The 19,214-nt window shown below is 44.6% G+C and overlaps 1 protein-coding gene across 5 annotated transcripts in view; it reads right to left on the bottom strand.

Annotated features, from left to right (window-relative positions):
• Positions 1-19,214, bottom strand: part of LOC310668837 (far upstream element-binding protein 3-like) — a 340,163-nt gene that overhangs the window by 139,488 nt on the left and 181,461 nt on the right. For all 5 annotated transcript variants that reach the window (XM_083422169.1, XM_083422171.1, XM_083422170.1 and 2 more), the window contains 2 exons: positions 3,462-3,560; positions 1,406-1,510 (listed from right to left, as the gene is read on the bottom strand). In XM_083422169.1, coding sequence (XP_083278295.1) covers positions 1,406-1,510; positions 3,462-3,560 — 204 coding nt within the window. The remainder of the gene's footprint in view (positions 1-1,405; positions 1,511-3,461; positions 3,561-19,214) is intronic.

The raw sequence follows: 19,214 nt of genomic DNA on the forward strand, positions 1-19,214 counted from the left end.
CAGTTCTGGAAGGCTCCTATAGAAGCGTCTCGTACTCACAGAGACTTTGCGCCTGCCCATTAGGGGAAATAAGGAAGCCCCAAACATATATATTTTTAGATGTCCTTTTTATGCTGAGATTCGTAGAGACACCATTGATCCTTTGCTGAAGAGGCTTGCCAATCTTTCAGACAAGTCTAAACTTAATTCTCTCCACTTAGGTAGGCAAAGATCACAAGATGACCTGGCTGGTAGTCAGATTCTGTGCCCAGATTTGTAGGCACAGATCATCCTCTAGAATGAAATAGCTTACTAGGAAAAAGCTGAAGTCGCCCTTTAGGGCACCTCAGGGTCAATTTTTATGGTAGCCCAAATCTCAGTTGTACAGGTGTATGTACGTGTATATCTCAATTTTAACTCATGAGCTATTGCTGCAATCTGCTCTAATTGTATATTTTATCTTTACGAACGCTGTTTTTATTGTGTTGTGTGAGCTGGTCTTTGACCATAATAAATTATCTATTAGCAGGCTTTCACTCAGCCCTGCACGGTAAATAGCTATCAAGGAATCATGATCCCACACTAGCTCCTTCGACAGCAAACTGAACTATGTACTGTACTCCATTACTGAGTTAGGCCCCTGCTTCAGCTTAATTAGCTTTCATGTATTTGCAGGTTTCTGCTGCGGGTCCTGGGACATGGAATAGAGATGAGCCATAAAACTGTTCAACCTCAACAAAAAGGGTATTGATTAATTAGTAAGGTAATCACCCAGCATCTGGCGGCTCCTTCCAGAAGATTAATAACTAAAAACACACGCTCCTGGTCTGACAAAAAGTCATCGTGCCTCACCTTCAAAAACATTTCCATGTTCGCTTTCAACCCAAGCAACTCAGAGGTCTGTCCATTGAACTTCAATGGGGGAATCGGGGTGTGTGTGTGTCTCATTGACCGTCTCTGGGTTTCTCCCACCATCCTGGCCATTTCTGCATGTTGAGAGTTGACGGCCATTGTTAATTGTTCTACGTGTCCTCTCAGCGTTAAGTTTTTTGTAAAAGGCATTGAAATTGCTACTTTCAGTTATCAGTCTTGGCAGGCTGCACCCTGGCAGCTCCTGCCCTGTTTGTCATGATTTATGACTTAACTGGCAATTAAAGAGGACTTGGGACAATCTGTCAGGGTACTGTCAGCGGCTCCAGGCTGGTTGCCCAGGAAAGCATCATTTTAAATAAATGAGTAATTACTTCAGCCTCCTAAAGCTGTGCAAATATGCACAATATGCATGTATGCATGTATAAATCAATAAATAAAATAATATAAAACCATCTCTTAACTTCACTTTTTTCCCTAGGGAGAAGATTCCTGTATTGCAGGGAATTGGACTAGATGTCCCTTTGGGTCTATAACATATAAGATAAATCCACACCTCTATGCTGCCTCCGCCCATTCTGGAAGTGAATTCGTTGCGTATGCCCCTGAAGTCTGCCTGGTCTTTCTCTCGAATGATCTCCAGTACCATCTCTCTTGCTTGCTGTTCAAATGCAGAAGGAGGAAAACAGGTTGATGACTAGTTTTGTTAGATCCCCACAAAAAAAATTATCCTTGCCTCTTCAGGGAGCATAATACTACTTGCCCCTCCTGCGGTCTCCAGCAACAGGTATTAGAAGCATACTGCCTCTGACAGCAGAAGTAGAACATAGCTGCTGGAGTTAGGCAGGCCCAAGGTTCTCCAACAAGCTCCATGGCTGGGGTGGGGAGTGTTTTGAACCTGGGGCTCCCCTCACCTAAGAATATATGAAGAGCTGTGCTGGATTAGGCCAATGGCCCATCTAGTCCAGCATCCTGTTCTCACAGTAGCCAACCAGATGCTTGTGGATGCCTGCAAGGAGAACCCAAGCATAAGAGCACTCTCCTCTCCTGCTGTTGCCAGCAACCGGTAACTCCTTGCCCAACACTTTTATCCAGCACACTACACTGGGTCTCTTTCGACTGTATTGCAATTTCATGAAGAGCCAACCTCCTGTCTCCTTGATCCTTGCCCATCCTGGCTAATAAAGGCAAGCCAGGAAGGGCTGGGCGATGGTCTCTGCGGGGTGCTGAATGCTTCCCTATGTGAGGGAGACTTCCCAGACCCGCTGAAAGAGGCGGTCATTAAACTGCTTCTTAAAAAAACATCTTTAGATCTGGCCAATATGGCCAACTATCACCCAGTCTCAAATCTTCCATTCTTGGGCAAGGTGATTGAGCGGGTGGTTGCTGAACAACTCCAGACACGCCTGGAAGAAGCGGACCATTTGGATCCCTTCCAGTTGGGATTCAGGCCTCATCATGGGACTGAAACTGCCTTGATCGCACTGGCTGATGATCTCTGGCAGGCTAGGGACAAAGGTGAGAGCTGTTTCCTAGTTCTGCTGGATCTCTCAGGGGCATTTGATACCATCGACCATAACATCCTTCTGGACCGTCTTGAGGGGCTGGGAGCTGGGGGCACTGTCATACAGTGGTTCCGCTCCGTCCTCCTGGGCCGTGTTCAGAAAGTGGGGGGGGGTGTTGAGTGTTCAGACCCCTGAGCTCTCACTTGTGGGGTGCCTCAGGGTTCCGTCCTCTCCCCCATGCTTTTTAATATCTATATGAAGTTGCTGGGAGAGATCATGAGAGGGTTTGGGCTGGGTGTTCATCAGTATGCAGATGATACCCAGCTCTACCTCTCTTTTAAATTAGAACCGGTGAGGGCGGTGAAGGTCCTGTGTGAGTGCCTGGAGGCGGTTGGAGGATGGATGGCGGCTAACAGATTGAGGTTGAATCCTGACAAGACAGAAGTACTGTTCTTGGGGGACAGGGAGCGGGTGGGTGTGGGGGACTCCTTGGTCCTGAATGGGGCAACTGTGCCCTTGAAGGAGCAGGTGTGCAGCCTGGGAGTCATTTTGGACTCACAGCTGTCCATGGATGCACAGGTCAATTCTGTGTCCAGGGCAGCTGTCTACCAGCTCCATCTGGCACACAGGCTGAGACCTTACCTGCCCGCAGACTGTCTCACCAGAGTAGTGCATGCTCTGCTTATCTCCCACTTGGACTACTGCAACACGCTATACTACTGCAACACGCAGAGTGTTGAGCAATAACATTTAATTGCTGCCAATTAACTTGCCCGCTTCTAATTTACAGCTTCAGATAACGGCTGGCAGGGCTTTTCTGGCAGCCTGACAACACCCCTCCTCACCAGCAGCGCAAGGATTTGCACTGGTTTCCTTTCCTTTCCTTGACCAAACTCTATTTGAGTGGGTTACCAATGTAAAGATGGTGTGTGGCAGATGCAAATGGGAAAAAGGACTGCTTGGCCCATATGCTTGAGGTCCTCCACCCTGCCACCATCATTGTGTACATGTGAGAGAGAGACAGACCGACAGCAGTCCAACTGTGCCATTATTGCAAATCCTCCTAATGTTCTATCAGCATAATGGCAAATCCTCTTCGATACATACCTGTACTTTAAAAACGTCTCCAGTAATCCGGAGAGGTTTATCTACTCCAGTTGGCAAAGGACCGTCTTGGATCATAATCATTTTCACGCCTGTTCGTTCCTGCAAAAGTGCCAATGGCAGTGCAATGGGGAGAGAAAAGAGAAAATGCCACAAAAAATAAATGGAAATGCCAAAACAGACAGAAAGGCTATGAAAATGGTGGGGAGTGGGGGTGGAAAAAAGCAGGGATAAGCAATAGGAACTCCCCTGGAGCTTTGGACTTTCATGTAGTTACCGTAAGTGACATGGCTTGGCCAGCTTTTCCTGATAACTCCATAAGCAGAAGGCAAGTGACAGTAAAACGAAAAGGGGGGTGGGGTGGGGAGAGAGGAAGAAGCAGGCAAGGAATTTTTTCTCTACCACCCTCTCCCACTTTCACTTTGCATTTAAATGCTTGTGCTCATGGTGCATTCATATAATTGTGTATCAATCATGTATTGTTTTTTACTAAAAACCGTTACAAAACCTGCAAATCCAATAAAACCTATTAAGAAAGATCCAGAAATAAACAACCATTTACAATAAATCAAATTAATCAATCCCCTGCACAATCTACAGGATTGCCTTTTATGGGACTAGCACAAATACTTTTAGCGGCTTATGCAAATAAGGCTGTTTTATATGTAACAAGTGGGTCACAGTCAGATAACAGCCAACATATTTTCACTTCAGGGGTCTGTCCCTGTAGCAGTGCCAACATCTGTTCCAAAAATCTCTTTCTGGGATTTTGATAGAGCTGACAATGGGGTATGTAATGGGGAAGGTCTTCTACTTCACCTACCCCACAAATACAGAATCTTAAATGTCTTGGAGCTTTCCTAGATGTTCCATCTAAGACTGATGTGGGCATTGTTTGAAAGTGGAGAGCTGTAAAAGCAGTTATCAGGGAGGCAAAGGTAAGTGTCTGCAAATATTGCGCTCTGGTGCAGTTAGATTTCAGCAAATGGTACCAATGGGAGAATTTTGAGATATAGATTAAAGATAAATCTTGCTCATTATCCTGCTTATAGATCCAATTCCTGAGCAATCTTTTAACTCATGGGAATACAAAAATGTCTTGTCAGGTTTTTTGAGACTAGCAAATCTTGTGCTAGCTTGGCCCAAGCACCCTTTGTGCCATTGGTCTTCCAGGCAGTGTCTAGGCAAACGGTCCTCTGACATATCCGGGACCTTTTTATACTACGAAAGAGCAGCCATCTCCGCCCTAGCTTTTACAGACACCACGCCTGTCTCTGTCCTGAGGAAAGCAGCCAGGGTACCTGGAGGTACTGCCAGCACACATTCTGGCACACTTCCAGGTCTTTCCGGTTGTTGTGATTTATCCCCCAAATTTCAATACCATACTGCATTTGAGCTACTAGTTTCCCTAAATAGACTTTTAGGGCTGGAATTACCAGCCTCCCACCTTTAGAATAAAAAAAGGCAGTACAGTGGTGCCCCGCAAGACAAATGCCTCGCAAGACGGAAAACCCGCTAGACGAAAGGGTTTTCCGTTTTGGAGGTGCTTCGCAAAACGAATTTGCTATGGGCTTGCTTCGCAAGACGAAAATGTCTTGCGATTCCTGGGTTTTTTTTCCCCCTCCCCCCCCCTTTTTCCCAAGCCCCTAAGCCGCTTAACAGCTGATCTAAGCCGCTTATCAGATGATCTAAGCCGCTAATAGCCTTTTAGCAGCTAATCCGCTAATCCCTTAAGCCTTTAATAGCCGCTAATAGCCTTTTAGCAGCTAATCTGCTAATCCCTTAAGTCTTTAATAGCCGCTAATAGCTGCTAAACCGCTAATAGCGCTAATAGCGTGTGAGGGTGCCTCCTCCCTCCGTTGCTGCACTTAGCAGAGACACTCTCGAGGCCAGCCACCATAAATTCCTTTCTTTATTGCTTTCCGACAAGATTACATGCAGAATAAACAAAGCGACCCGTCTCTCACGAGGCGTTGCTCTAACTACTTTCTCTTTTCCCTCTCCCTCGAGACCAACAGAGCCAACGGCCCAGCCCCTTCCGTCTTTCCCTGTGATGTGGATCCCCCTCTCTCTGAAGCACCCCTTCCTCCCCAGACTCACTGCTCTCTTCTCTGTCCTCTGAGGACTCACTGCTGATCAGTGGAGACCTCTCTCTGTACCCTCTGATTCTTTCTTCCCTTGCTGCCTGCAGTTCCCTGACATCCACCCCCTCCTCAAGGGCCCCCCTCTCCTCCCTTTCCTGAGAAGAAGCCTCCCGCGATGCATTCTCCTCATGCTTCTCGGGTGTGAATCCTAGGAAAATCTCCTTTTCCTCCTCTTCGGTATCATCAAAAACGTTACCCCACCCTTTAACACCTGATGGACCCGGACGCTCTTCACTCACTCCTCCTCCCCCCTGCGTTTCCTCTTGGTCCGAGGCTGAGAACCCCTCAAAATCCTCTTCATCATCCGTCGGCCCAAACGCCCTCTCAGCGAACCTCCCTGCGGGTTGTGGCTTATGTGGAAATAGCTCGTGGAAGTCCTCCACTAAACCCTCCTCCGTGACCCAATCTGACGGTACCCATGTGTTATCTGAACTGGGAGCCCCCTCCCAAGCTACAAGATACTCCAGCTGACTACCCTTCCAACGCGAGTCCAATACTTCCTCAATCTGGCGTCCCCGCTCCCTTTCCTCGACTTCTGGCGGTGGCACCTCCCCTTCCCTTCTGCCCGGCCGGTAAGCCGACAATAGCGACCGGTGGAACACGGGATGAATTTTCATGCTCTCGGGCAGCCTCAACTTAAAGGCCACTGGGTTGACTTGCTGTATGATTTCAAAGGGACCTACCCTCCTGGGCTTGAGTTTCTTACAACCCCCTTTCCAGGGCAAGCCTTGCGTGGATAACCACACCTTATCCCCCACCCGGAGGGTCTCCCCTTCCCTCCGATGCTTGTCTGCTTGCTTCTTGTATACCTCCTTGGCCCTCTCCAAGTTCAACTTCAGTTGCTGCTGAATTGCTTCCATTTCCTCCGCGAACTGTTCAGCGGCTGGCACACTCCACGATTCCTCCCCCCTCCCCGGGAAAGCCCTAGGATGGCACCCGTGATTTGCAAAAAACGGAGTCATCCCTGTGGACACATTCTCTGAGTTGTTGTATGCAAACTCCGCCAGCGCTAATTTGTCTACCCAATCGTTCTGCCTCTCCCCCACATAACAACGCAGGTACTGCTGTAATACTGCATTGACCCTCTCCGCCTGCCCATTGCTTTCGGGATGTCTGGCGGTGGTGAAACTTACCTCAACTTGCAACAAACTCATGAGTTTGCGCCAGAACCTGGAGGTAAATTGTGTCCCCCTATCCGAAATGACCCTCGAAGGGACCCCATGCAACTTGAACACGTGCTCCACAGTTTGGCTGTCTCCTCAGCAGTTACCGCATGAGAACACGCCACAAAATGGCACATTTTGGTGAGTAGATCCACCACCACCAACACCGCTGTTTTCCCCTTGGACCGGGGCAGGTCAGTGACGAAGTCCACTGATACCACCTCCCATGGCCTCCCTGGTGTTGGCAGAGGCTCTAATAACCCTGCCGGAGCTGCCCTTTCCCCTTTGGCTCTCTGACAGGTCTCACACCCTCGCACATATTCCTTCACATCTTCCCGCACCTTAGGCCACCAAAATTCTCTGGTGACCAACAACATGGTCTTATGTTGCCCAAAGTGTCCTGCCGTCGAGCTGTCATGCAGTTGTCGGAGGATTCTGGCCCGGAGAGCTTCCCCTGGTACATACAAAGCCCCTCGATAAAACAGTAGCCCCCCTTTTTCCTCGAAACCTCCCTCAGCCCCTCTCCCTTGCCCAAGTTCATCCAACTTTCCTCTGGCAAAAGCATCGTCCCGCATCAAGCGTAGCAGTCCTTCACCAATGTTGCTCCGCAAGCCCACCTCTGCTCGGGGAACATGAACCGGGCTGTCGGCGGTCCTTCCTCTGCCAGATACTCGGGTTTACGGGATAAAGCGTCCGCCCTCACGTTCTGCTCACCTGGTACGTACTGAATCTTGAAGTTGAAATTGGCAAAGAACTGTGCCCAGCGTATTTGCCTCTGGCACATCACTCTCACCGTCCGCCAGTACTCCAAATTCTTATGATCCGTGCACACCTGTATCTGATGCTTCGCTCCAATCAAAAAATGCCGCCATTGCTTGAACGCAGACACAATAGCAAGCAATTCCTTATCATAGATACTATAGTTCACTTCCGATTTATTGAGCTTCCGGGAAAAGAAGGCACACGGACGCCACTCCCCCTCCCCATCTTGCTGCATGAGAACCGCTCGAATTGCTCGATCAGATGCATCTGTCTCCACGCGCAGTGGTAGTTCAGGGTTGACATGCAGCAGTTGTTCCTCGGAGGCGAAGACTCTCTTTAGACTCTCAAAGGCCCTCTGCGCCCCATCCGTCCACTCAAACTTCTTCTTGCCACTGAGGCAGTCCGTTATGGGGGTCGCCAGCCGTGCGAAGTCCTTGATGAACTTCCGGTAGAAGTTACTGAAGCCCAGGAACCACTGAACATCCTTCCTCGTTTTGGGGCTTTTCCACTCCAGCACTGCTTTGACCTTCTCCGGGTCCATTGCTAGTCCCCTGTCCGACAGCTTATAGCCCAGGAACTCGACCTCTCTCGTGTGAAACTGACACTTCTCCAGCTTCACCCATAGGCTCCTTGAGCCTAGCTAGAACTTCCCGCACGTCCTTAACGTGCTGTTCTTCATCTGGAGAGTAAATAAGTATGTCATCCAAAAATGCAGCGCAGTTTTTGTAGAGCAAAGGTCCCAACACGTGGTGCATGAAGGCTTGGAAGCACGGACTACCACACTGTAAACCGAAAGGCATAACAAGATATTCAAGTGCCCCTAGTGGTGTGAACATGGTAGTCTTCCACTCATCCCCTTCTCGCACCCTGATGAGATTGTAGGCTCCTCTCAAATCCAGTTTGGTGAAAATTTTCCCCTTTCGCACCCTCGCCAATACGTCATCAATTTTTGGCATTGGGAAGGCCATGGGGAGCGTCTGGGCGTTGATTCGCCTGAAATCCACGATGAGACGTTTATCTCGCGTCCCCTTTTTGTCCACAAAGAACACTGGGCTTCCGCCTACTGCCCTAGATTCCCTAATGAAACCTCTCCTTAGGTTCTTGTCTATAAAAGCTCTTAAGTCCTCCATCTCCTGATCGGACATAGAGTACAGTTTTCCTGACGGCAACTTGGCCCCCGGGATCAAGTTGATCTGGCAATCGTAAGGCCTGTGCGGCGGCAGCCTGTCTGCCTCTCTTTCGCTGAAAACCTCTGCCAAGTCCATATATTCTGGAGGAATGCCGCCTTTCTCTCCTGCACCCGTAGCCACCACTCTGGCTCTAGCAACTTGCGGCTCCTTTACCCCCAAACAGTTCTCCAAGCAATGCGCCGATCCAAACGTCAGGTTACGCTGATGCCAGGAGACCACCGGATCATGCATGGCCAACCAACTCATGCCCAAAATGATGGGTGGGCCTGCCAGCGTGGCCACATGGAAAGCAATCGTTTCAGAATGCGTCGAAATCCTCATTCTCATGGGGGGGGGGTTTGATGGGTCACTTCCCCTCCCAAAAGTTCCCTCCCATCAATGGTGGTCACTTGTAGTGGAAAATCCAAAGGCAATAAGTGCAATTGGTGCTGCGCAGCGAACTCTCTGCTGAAGAAATTGGCACTCACTCCTGAGTCCAACAGGGCATAGACCTCCATAGCCTGTCCATTGGGGAGATCCAGCAACACCCTCACAATTATGCCTGGTTGGGGACGTCCTGGTCGGGGCTCTGGTTCAGTTCCTTTCCTGCCTGGCTGCAGTTCTGCCCCATTCCCAGCCAGGCACTGGCGTTTCCCTGCTTTTGGACACCCCCCTCTTCCATCTGAGAGGAAGCCCCCACCATTCCCTGCCAGTTGTGACGTTCAGGACACACTCTGGCAAAGTGCCCTGGTTTCTGGCAGATAAAGCATTTCTTGGCAGCCTGCCTGTTTTCTGCCACCTTGTGAACCGGCCGTTGAGCCTTCAAATCTTCCCGCGCGCGGGCAGAGTCAATTTCCATCGACTCCGAGTGAGGGTGACCTTGCACTCCCTCACTTGGTATGCCAGGAATGTGATCACCGTGGGAACGCCGGCCTTTGCTCTCACCCTTCTCTAGCTGCCTCAGCTCCTGCCTGCTGCCCACAGCCAGAGCAGCCTTAACGAGGGAATTCAAGTCCTGGTGTCGGGGGCCCCTGGCAAGCTCATCTTTCACCTGAGAATTCAGTCCCGCCTTGAACAAAGCTTGCACAGGTTGAGAATCTAAGGTCCACCCAAGTTTATGAATCAGCATTGCAAATTGAGACCAGTACTCCCTCACAGTTGAGTTCCCCTGCTGGAGATCCAATAGCTGCTGCTGAGTCACATCCTCCTCAGATCCAGATGAAAACATAATGTCCATGGCTTCCCAGAACTGCTTGAGATCGCTGAGCGCAGCATTGTGGCTAGCAAGCAGTGGGCGTACCCAATCTCGAGCTGCCCCCGTCAAATGGCCTATAAGGTACCCCACTTTGTCAGCATCCCCAGCAAAAGCAGCTCCTTGCAGTTCCAGGGCATACTGCATGTCAAGTTTGAAGCCAGTGTATAATCTGGGGTCCCCATTGAATTTGCTTACCAGCGTCAAAGTCCGGTTCAGTGAGGCCCCTCCAGAAGCTCCTGCTGATCTGGCCCTGGCTTCTTCCAAGCGAACTCTTAATTCCTGTGATGTAGCCAATAAATCATTCCTCTCTTTTTCCAGCTGTGCAAGGCGAGCCTCCATCTTGCTTTTCTCCTTGCCGACACTCTCCTCTCGAGTGCTCATTAGCTGGGTTTAATGAGTTAGAGCAATCTGTGAGGGTGCCTCCTCCCTCCGTTGCTGCACTTAGCAGAGACACTCTCGAGGCCAGCCACCATAAATTCCTTTCTTTATTGCTTTCCGACAAGATTATATGCAGAATAAACAAAGCGACCCGTCTCTCACGAGGCGTTGCTCTAACTACTTTCTCTTTTCCCTCTCCCTCGAGACCAACAGAGCCAACGGCCCAGCCCCTTCCGTCTTTCCCTGTGACGTGGATCCCCCTCTCTCTGAAGCCCCCCTTCCTCCCCAGACTCACTGCTCTCTTCTCTGTCCTCTGAGGACTCACTGCTGATCAGTGGAGACCTCTCTCTGTACCCTCTGATTCTTTCTTCCCTTGCTGCCTGCAGTTCCCTGACATAGCGCTAATCCGCTAATGGGCTTGCTTCGCAAGACGAAAAAAACCGCAAGACGAAGAGACTCGCGGAACGGATTCTTTTCGTCTTGCGAGGCACCACTGTATAGCATAGGCTGACTTCTGTACTGTTGCTATTATGTTTTGTAGCTAAGGATTTCATGAATTTTTCTCATCAAAGGAGGGAACCTGATCTACTTTGTTGCCACCTAGATTTTAATTAAACTTAGGGGTGTGTTTGCCAAAGATAGTCACCTTTGATTTTGTGTAATTTATTCTGAGTTTCTTTGATGGGCAAAACTTGTTTAGTTTTTTCAGGCTTCTCCTCATCCCTATTCTATTCAAAGATAGTAATAAAATATTATCTACATATATCAGAATTGCTGTTTTATGATTCCCAATTGAAGGAGGAAATTGATCAGGGTGGTTTAACTTTGTAACAATATTATTAATATAGAGCTTAAATAAGAGTGGTGCTAGCAGACAACCTTGTCAGACTCCTTTATTAGTACTGATTTCCTTCGTCAACCTTACATCTGTACTGATCCTTAGCCTTATGGTTGTATTAGTATGTAACTCCGGTATTAGGAGTACAGTCAAACCTTGGTTCTTGAATGGCTCCATTTTTAAACATTTCGGTTCCTGAAAGCCAAAAATCCAGAAGTAAATGCTCCAGTTTTCTAACATTTCTTGGAACTCGAATGTCCAACGTGGCTTCCACCTGAGTGCAAGAAGCTATTGAAACCGATCAGTTGTCAAAAGTTTCCAAGTCAAATGGTCTGCCGGAATGGATTACATTCAACAACTGAGGTTTGACTGTAACAAACTTTTGTAGATGTTAGCCCTTGCAAGTTTACCCCACAGAAGATTCCTATTAATTGTATCAAATGCTGATATGTCAATAAACGTAGCAAAAAGCCGTTTGGAAGGAAAACTAGTGTATTTATAGATTAGATGATGCAATACAAAAAATTGATTGTACTGTGGCCCTTCCTAAACCCAGCTTGTTCCTGATGCAATATATTGTTTTCTTCCACCCAACTTGTCAGTTTGTGAAGAAGGTAGTGGCTATATATCTTAGAGCTGATATCCAATAAGCTAATAGGCCGATAGTTCTGGGGGCTATGTTTATCACCTTTCTTGTTGATTGGAATGATTACACTCTGCTTCCAGCCCTCAGGGAAAGTGCTAGTACAGTTTATATACAAAAATAATTTTGCTAGGAGAAGAGACCACCAATCAGAGTTGTTCTTCAAAACCTCTGATGGGATCATGTCCTCTCCAGGAGCTTTATCATTCACTAAAGCACCTATAAGATCGCTTACTACTTGTTCTGAGACTGGGGGCCATTCTGGTAACAACATTAACCAGTCCTGAGTAGTAGTTGGTCCATTAGGACAGCTGTCACAATCACTTTCAAAGATATTGCTGAAGTAAATACACCAGGTATTAGCAGAGATGCAAGCATCTAACATAGGATTGAAACCTGTGTCTAAGATCAAATTTCAGAAATGTCTATAATTTCTATCCAAGGGGGCCATTCCCAACTCTTTCCACTGAATAATCATGAATGACCTCCTCCCTCCTTAGTAGTCCCTTATAATTTGAATGATAAAAAGCCAAAGTTTCCAAATTACCGTATTTTTCGCTATATAGGACACACTTTTTCCCCTCCAAAAATGAAGGGGAAATGTGTGTGCGTCCTATGGAGCGAATGCAGGCTATCGGCTTTCAGACAGCTATCCACAAGCCTTCGGAGCCCGGCGGGAGTTTCCGAAGGCTTGCGGGAAGCAGCCTGCAGCCCGGGGAGCGCAGCGCCAACTCCCGCTGCGCTCCCCGGGCTTCAGGCAGCTATCCGCAAACCTTTTATTTTTATTTTTTAATTACCATATTATTTGGCCAATCTTTTTCTGCAAATGTTTATCTTTTTCAACGTTTTCAATACTCTCAACATTTGGATTTAAAAATTCATAAGGACATAATTTGATTTTTGTGGTTTGCTGACTTGGTGGATTAGCCTAATTTGTGGCAAGAAGATAAGTTTTTATTTTTCTTCAACAATAAGAATTTAAGATTTTGCCTGAAATATTGTCGAAAATTGGAAACTGTTAGTCATTCAAGAGGCAAGAAGATTTGTTTTGGGGTCCTTTGGGTTGTAAATTGAATATATAATTTAAAATTGGGAATATTGTTGGGAATTGGAAGTCAGTACCCACGAAAGTGGTAAGAAGATTGCTCCCACTGACTCTGGTGGTGTTGGGCCCCTTCTCTATCTTTGTATTTGGGTACTCTTTCTATTATTTGATATTGTATTGTTTGATTTTTGGGAAGGAATCGGAAGGGCCTTGAAGGGAATGTAATCAAAATGACTCATTTACAGAAGAAAGTGAGTGAGAGAGGAACACCGATGGAAAGGAGAGGCTCTAAACAGGAACCAGATTTTAAAGGAGAGATATTGAAAATGTTTGCCGAAATTAAAAATGATATAAAGCAAAGTGAAAAGAATATAGAGACTAACTTAGAACAAGTGGATAAAAGGATTGGACAGATGGATAAAAAAGTTGATGTAGCAGTAAATGAATTGAAAGGGCAATTAAAGGATGTAACTAAGAGAACACAAACTTTAGAAGAGGGGATGAAAAGGACAAAGTTGGAATTGAAAGAAGTGAAAAAAGAGGTGGAAAAAATTAAAACAGGGATGTCGGAAATTAATAAATCACAGGAGGAGGTGTGGGATGGGATTGCCATGAATGAACTCAGGCAACAAGAAGCTAACCTAAGGTTAAGATCTGTGCTGGAGACGCAAGGTGAAAATATTAAAGAGAAACTGATAGAAGGGATAGCACAATGGCTGGAGCTGTAGACAGAAGAGGTGGCAAAAACAGTGCAAAACGCATTCCGAATGAAGGTAAGAACAACTAAGGCAAGGAAATTTCCAGGTGATTGTTTGATTACATTTAAGGATAGAGAAATGAGAAATATGATATTACAAAAGAATAGAGAGAAGAGGTTGAATAATGAAGGGAATTACATAATTATCTTTAAAGACATCCCAATCAGGTTGTTGAAACGGAGAGACCCATATAAACCAATGGTGCAAATTCTCAAGAGAAACAAGATAGAATTTAGATGGGAATTTCCGGAAGGAATCTCCTTTTTCTATAAAAGCAAGAAACACAGATATACGAGCCCAGAGGAAACAAACAAATTTCTGAGAAGATACAAGGAGTTACAAACAGATGAAGAAGAAGTAAGGGGTGCAGAAGCAGGAGCAGGAGGTTCGGAATTGGAGGAGGAAGAAGGAGAAGACAGAAAAAAGACGGAAGAAGAAGATGAAGAAGAGGAAGAAAGATTATAAAAATTGTAATAAAAATTAAAAATTTTAATAAGAGGTTAAAATGGCGTTGAAATTATGGACTTGGAATATTAATGGGATTAACAATAAAAAACGGAATAAAATTGAACAATATTTGAAAAATAAAAACTTAGACATTATATGTTTACAAGAAACTCATGTGGCAAGAAGACATAGAAAAGTTTTGATTAATAAAAGATTAGGAAATGAATTTATATCTTCTGACAAAGACAAAAAGAGAGGAGTGGTATTGTATATAAGAAACAAAACTGAAACTCAGCAAATTTTCAAAGATGAAGGGGGAAGAGTTATTGCAATCCAGATCAAATGGCAAGGAGAAAAATTAATAATTGTTGGGATCTATGCACCTAATGGTAATAAGACTGATTTTTATAAAAATTTAGAAGAAAAATTGTTTGAATATATGGACCAAAAGATTATAATAATGGGAGATATGAATGGAGTGGTGTCAATGGAAATGGACAGACTGAGAGCAACAGGGATGAGTAAGGATGGAAAATTAACTAAGACATTTTTTTCCGACAAAGAATTGTAATTTAATAGACATTTGGAGACTTAGACACCCGTTGGGAAAGGAGTTCACATTTCACTCTGAGCCAAATCAATCAATGTCAAGAATAGATCAAGTATGGGTATCCAATGAATTAACTCCGAGAATATTGCATATTGAAATTCAACCAAGAGTAATTTCGGATCACAGTGCAATAAAATTTGAAATAAAAGGATATGAGGAAAGAACCTTCAGCTGGAGAATTAATGATTACCTTCTAGATGATCAAAAAATCATTAACAGGGCACAAAAGTATTTGACAGACTATTTTGTAAATAATTGTAACAAGGGCACAAAAATGAAGACAGTATGGGATGCCAGCAAAGCTGTGATGAGATGATTTTTTATCCAGCAGAATTCATTGAAAAATAAAAGCAGAGAGAAAGGAAAAAAGGAAATTTTAAAGCAAATAATGGACAATGAACAAAAATTAATTAAAAAAACCTAACAATTTGAAAATAAGAGAGTATAAAGGTTTTGCAAACACAATTTGCAATGATAATAAATAAAGAAGTGGAATGGAATATTTAAAAAATGAGACAAAGGAACTTTGAATTCGCTAATAAATCAGGAAAATGGCTGGCGTGACAGATTAAGAAAAGGAAGGAACAGAATACTGTTAATAAAATCATCATTCAAAGTACAGAAATAGATGATCCGAAAGGGATTAGAAAGGGATTCTTGGACTTTTACAGACATCTATACAAAAGTAGAGAAAAGAATAATATGAGGAAAATAGAAAGATTTTTAAAAGAAAAAGAGGTGCAGAAGATCCCGACAGAAAAAAAAGACAGACTGAAAGCCCCAATAGAAATTGAAGAGATAAAAGAGGTAATAAAAGAATTGAAAAAAGGAAAAGCTCCAGGACCAGATGGATTTACAGCAAGTTACTATAAAGAAATGAAACACATCCTACTTGTACCAATGAAAGAAGTTATGAATAACATTATGAAAGAAAGAGAAATCCTGGAAACCTGGAAAGAAGCCTTTATCACATTTATTCCAAAACAAGATTCCGATTTAACAAAAGTTAAAAATTATAGGCCTATTTCATTGTTGAATACAGACTATAAAATCTTTGCAAGTATATTGGCAATGAGGATGAAAAAGGTATTACAAGAAATTATACACAAAGATCAAGCGGGTTTTCTTCTGGGCAGGCAGATGAAAGACAATATAAGAAACATAATTGATATTTTAGAATATTTGACTGCCAGGAATGAGAAACAAGCTATGTTAATATTTGTGGACGCAGAAAAGGCCTTCGAGAATATATCATGGCAATTTATGTTAAAAAATTTGGAATTGATGGATGTGGGAAAAGAATTTTTTAACGGAATAAAGGCTATATATACAGAACAGAGAGCAAAGCTGATAGTAAATAATATTACTACAGAAGATATAAGAATAACCAAGGGCACAAGGCAGGGATGTCCTCTTTCCCCATTGTTATTCATCTTGATACTGGAGGTCTTTCTGAAATCAATAAGGAAAAATGGAGGAATAAAAGCGGTGACAGTAGGTCAAAATGAATATAAGGTTAAAGCTTTTGCCGATGATCTGGTACTAACAGTGGAAGAACCACTGAAAAGTGTAAAAAAAATATTAGAAGAGATAGAGCAGTTCGGTCAAGTGGCAGGGTTTATACTGAATAAGAAAAAGACTAAAATAATCACAAAAAATATGAATCAAGAGATGATAGAAACAATGCAACAACAAATAGAGATAGAATATTTGGGAATATGGTTAACCCCCCAAGAGTATTGATCTGTTTCAGAATAATTATATACCAGTGTGGAATGGAATAAAAAGAGATCAGGAGGTGTGGGGAAGGATGAAGTTATCATTTTGGGGGAGAATTTCAACAATAAAGATGAGTGTGCTGCCAAAGTTGTTATTTTTGTTTCAGACAATTCCTATAATCAAGGGGGCATCAATATTTAAAGAATGGCAAAGAGTAATCTCAAGGTATATCTGGCAGGGTAAGAAGCCAAGAATTCAATTTAAGTTATTAACGGATGCGAAAGAAAGAGGGGGCTTCACTCTGCCAGATCTGAAACTATATTATGAAGCATCATGCCTCTGTTGGGTAAAAGAGTGGATAAAATTAGAAAATGGAGAGTTGTTAGATTTGGAAGGTTTTGACAACAGATTTGGTTGGCACGCATATTTATGGTGTGAAAAGAAGAAAAGACATAAAGGTTTTAAAAAGATCAATATGAGGGAGAGATGGATAACATATGGAGAGTTGATAATTAAAGAAGGAGGGAAATGGAAAATAAAACCATATGAAAAGGTAAAAGAGTATGTATATGATTGGTTGCATTATTATCAGGTTAATGAAATGTTTAAAAAGGATATTAAAGAGTGTGGGTATGTGGAAAAAGAGTCAAAATTCCAAACAGAAATACTAAGTAATGATTATAAAATTTTATCAAAAATGTATAAAATGCTGCTGGAATGGTATACAAAAGACAAAGAAGTTAAATCGGTGATGGTACATTGGGCCAGAGATTTTGGATATAATATACAATTTGATGACTGGACAAAATTATGGAATGAAAGATTAAGATTTACGGCATGTACTGCGTTAAAGGAAAATGTTATGAAAATGATATATAGATGGTATATCACACCAGTAAAACTTGCAAAAATGTACAAAACATGTAATAAGTGTTGGAAGTGTAAAGAAAAAGAAGGGACATTTTACCATATGTGGTGGGAATGTAAAAAGGTGAAGGGCTTCTGGGAAATGATTTATAATGAATTGAAAAAGATGTTGAAATATACATTTGTTAAGAAACTGGAGGCCTTTCTTTTAGGAATTGTAGGAAATGAAATATGTAAAAAAGACTGTAAACTTTTCCAATACGCAGTAACAGCGGCGAGAATGCTCATAGCCCAAAAATGGAAACAGGAAGAATTACCGACGGTCGAAGAATGGAGATTGAAATTGACGGACTTTGCAGAACTGAAGATTCGATATTTGCGAGACCAGAAATTCACCGAGGACTGGGAAAAATTTACAGATTATCTGAAAAGTATATGTGATGAACAGACAACGCTTGTAGGTTTTCAAGATGTTTTGTGAAAATACGAGGAATATTGTAAAAAAGGGAATAAGATTGGGGAGGTTATATTTTAAAGGCAATATTAAAATTAGAAAATGTGTGAATAAATAAACAAAATGGAAGATTGGCAAAGAAGCTGGGGGAAGTAAAAAAAAAAAGGTTATGTGATAAATTTTGATATTGGTTATATAAACCTGTATTTGAAAATGAATAAAAATATTATATAAAAAAAATGAAGGGGAAATGTGTGTGCGTCCTATGGGGCGAATGCAGGCTTTCGCTGAAGCCGGGAGAGCGAGAGGCATCGGTGCGCACCGACCCCTCTCGCTCTCCAGGCTTCAGGAAGCTATCCGCAAGCCTTGCAAGCCCTGTGGGAGTTCCCACAGGCTCACAAGGCTTGCGGGCAGCAGCCTGCCGCCCGAAGCACGGGGAACCCTCCGGAGGACTCCCCGTGCTTCGGGCGAGTGTCCCCAAGCCTGGCGCGCCCGACGGGAGGTCCCGCCGAGCGCGCGAGGCTTGGGGCGGCAGCCTCCCGCCCGAAGCACGGGGAGCCCTCCGGAGGACTCCCCGTGCTTCGGGGGCGTGTCCGCAAGCCTTGCGCGCCCGACGGGAGGTCCCGCCGAGCGCGCGAGGCTTGGGGCGGCAGCCTCCCGCCCGAAGCACGGGGAGCCCTCCGGAGGACTCCCCGTGCTTAGGGCGAGTGTCCCCAAGCCTGGCGCGCCCGACGGGAGGTCCCGCCGAGCGCGCGAGGCTTGGGGCGGCAGCCTCCCGCCCGAAGCACGGGGAGCCCTCCAGAGGGCTCCCCTTGCTTCTGGCGGGTGTCCGCAAGGCTTGGGGCGGCAGCCGCAGCTGAGGGGGGGAAATAAATTTTTTTTATTCATTTCCCCCCCAAAAAAACGAGGTGCGTCCTATGGGCCGGTGCGCCCTATAGGACGAAAAATACGGTAATTTGATGGAATGGGCAACTGAGGGACTGAAAGGGAAATGGACAGGAAGATAGGTAGGTGACCAGTTTCTGGTCAATCTAAAATATAACTGAGCCCTAACGGCAATACCTTTGAAAGACAGAAAATGTAGTCAATAATGCTTCTTGTTCTGCTATTGAGGAAAGTAAAGTAACCATTTTATTTGTCCCATGGACTACCATGCAAGCATGTCAGCTGCAAGCAGGACATTAGTTCAACTAGCTTTTTACCTTCTTTGTTGATCATTTTATCCATGGAGTAGTGCTCAGGTAAAAAAGCTTCATTGCCATCCAGGCAATGATTGTTTTCCTTGTCATTTGGGCTCAAGCCTACCCATGCATTAAAGTCACCACACACAATTAGGACTGCCTTAGGATACATTGTCTTGCAATATATTAGGGCCACTTCTAATTCATCCCAGAAGAGTCTTCAGCTCCCGAATGTATCAGGTGGACAGAATACACTCAAACAAGTATCCATAGAATTAGAAGGGACCCCCAACAGTCATCCAGTTCAACACCCTATAATGCAG

Source organism: Podarcis tiliguerta (genome assembly GCF_965153285.1).
Source record: "Podarcis tiliguerta genome assembly, chromosome: W".
Lineage (NCBI taxonomy): Eukaryota > Metazoa > Chordata > Lepidosauria > Squamata > Lacertidae > Podarcis > Podarcis tiliguerta.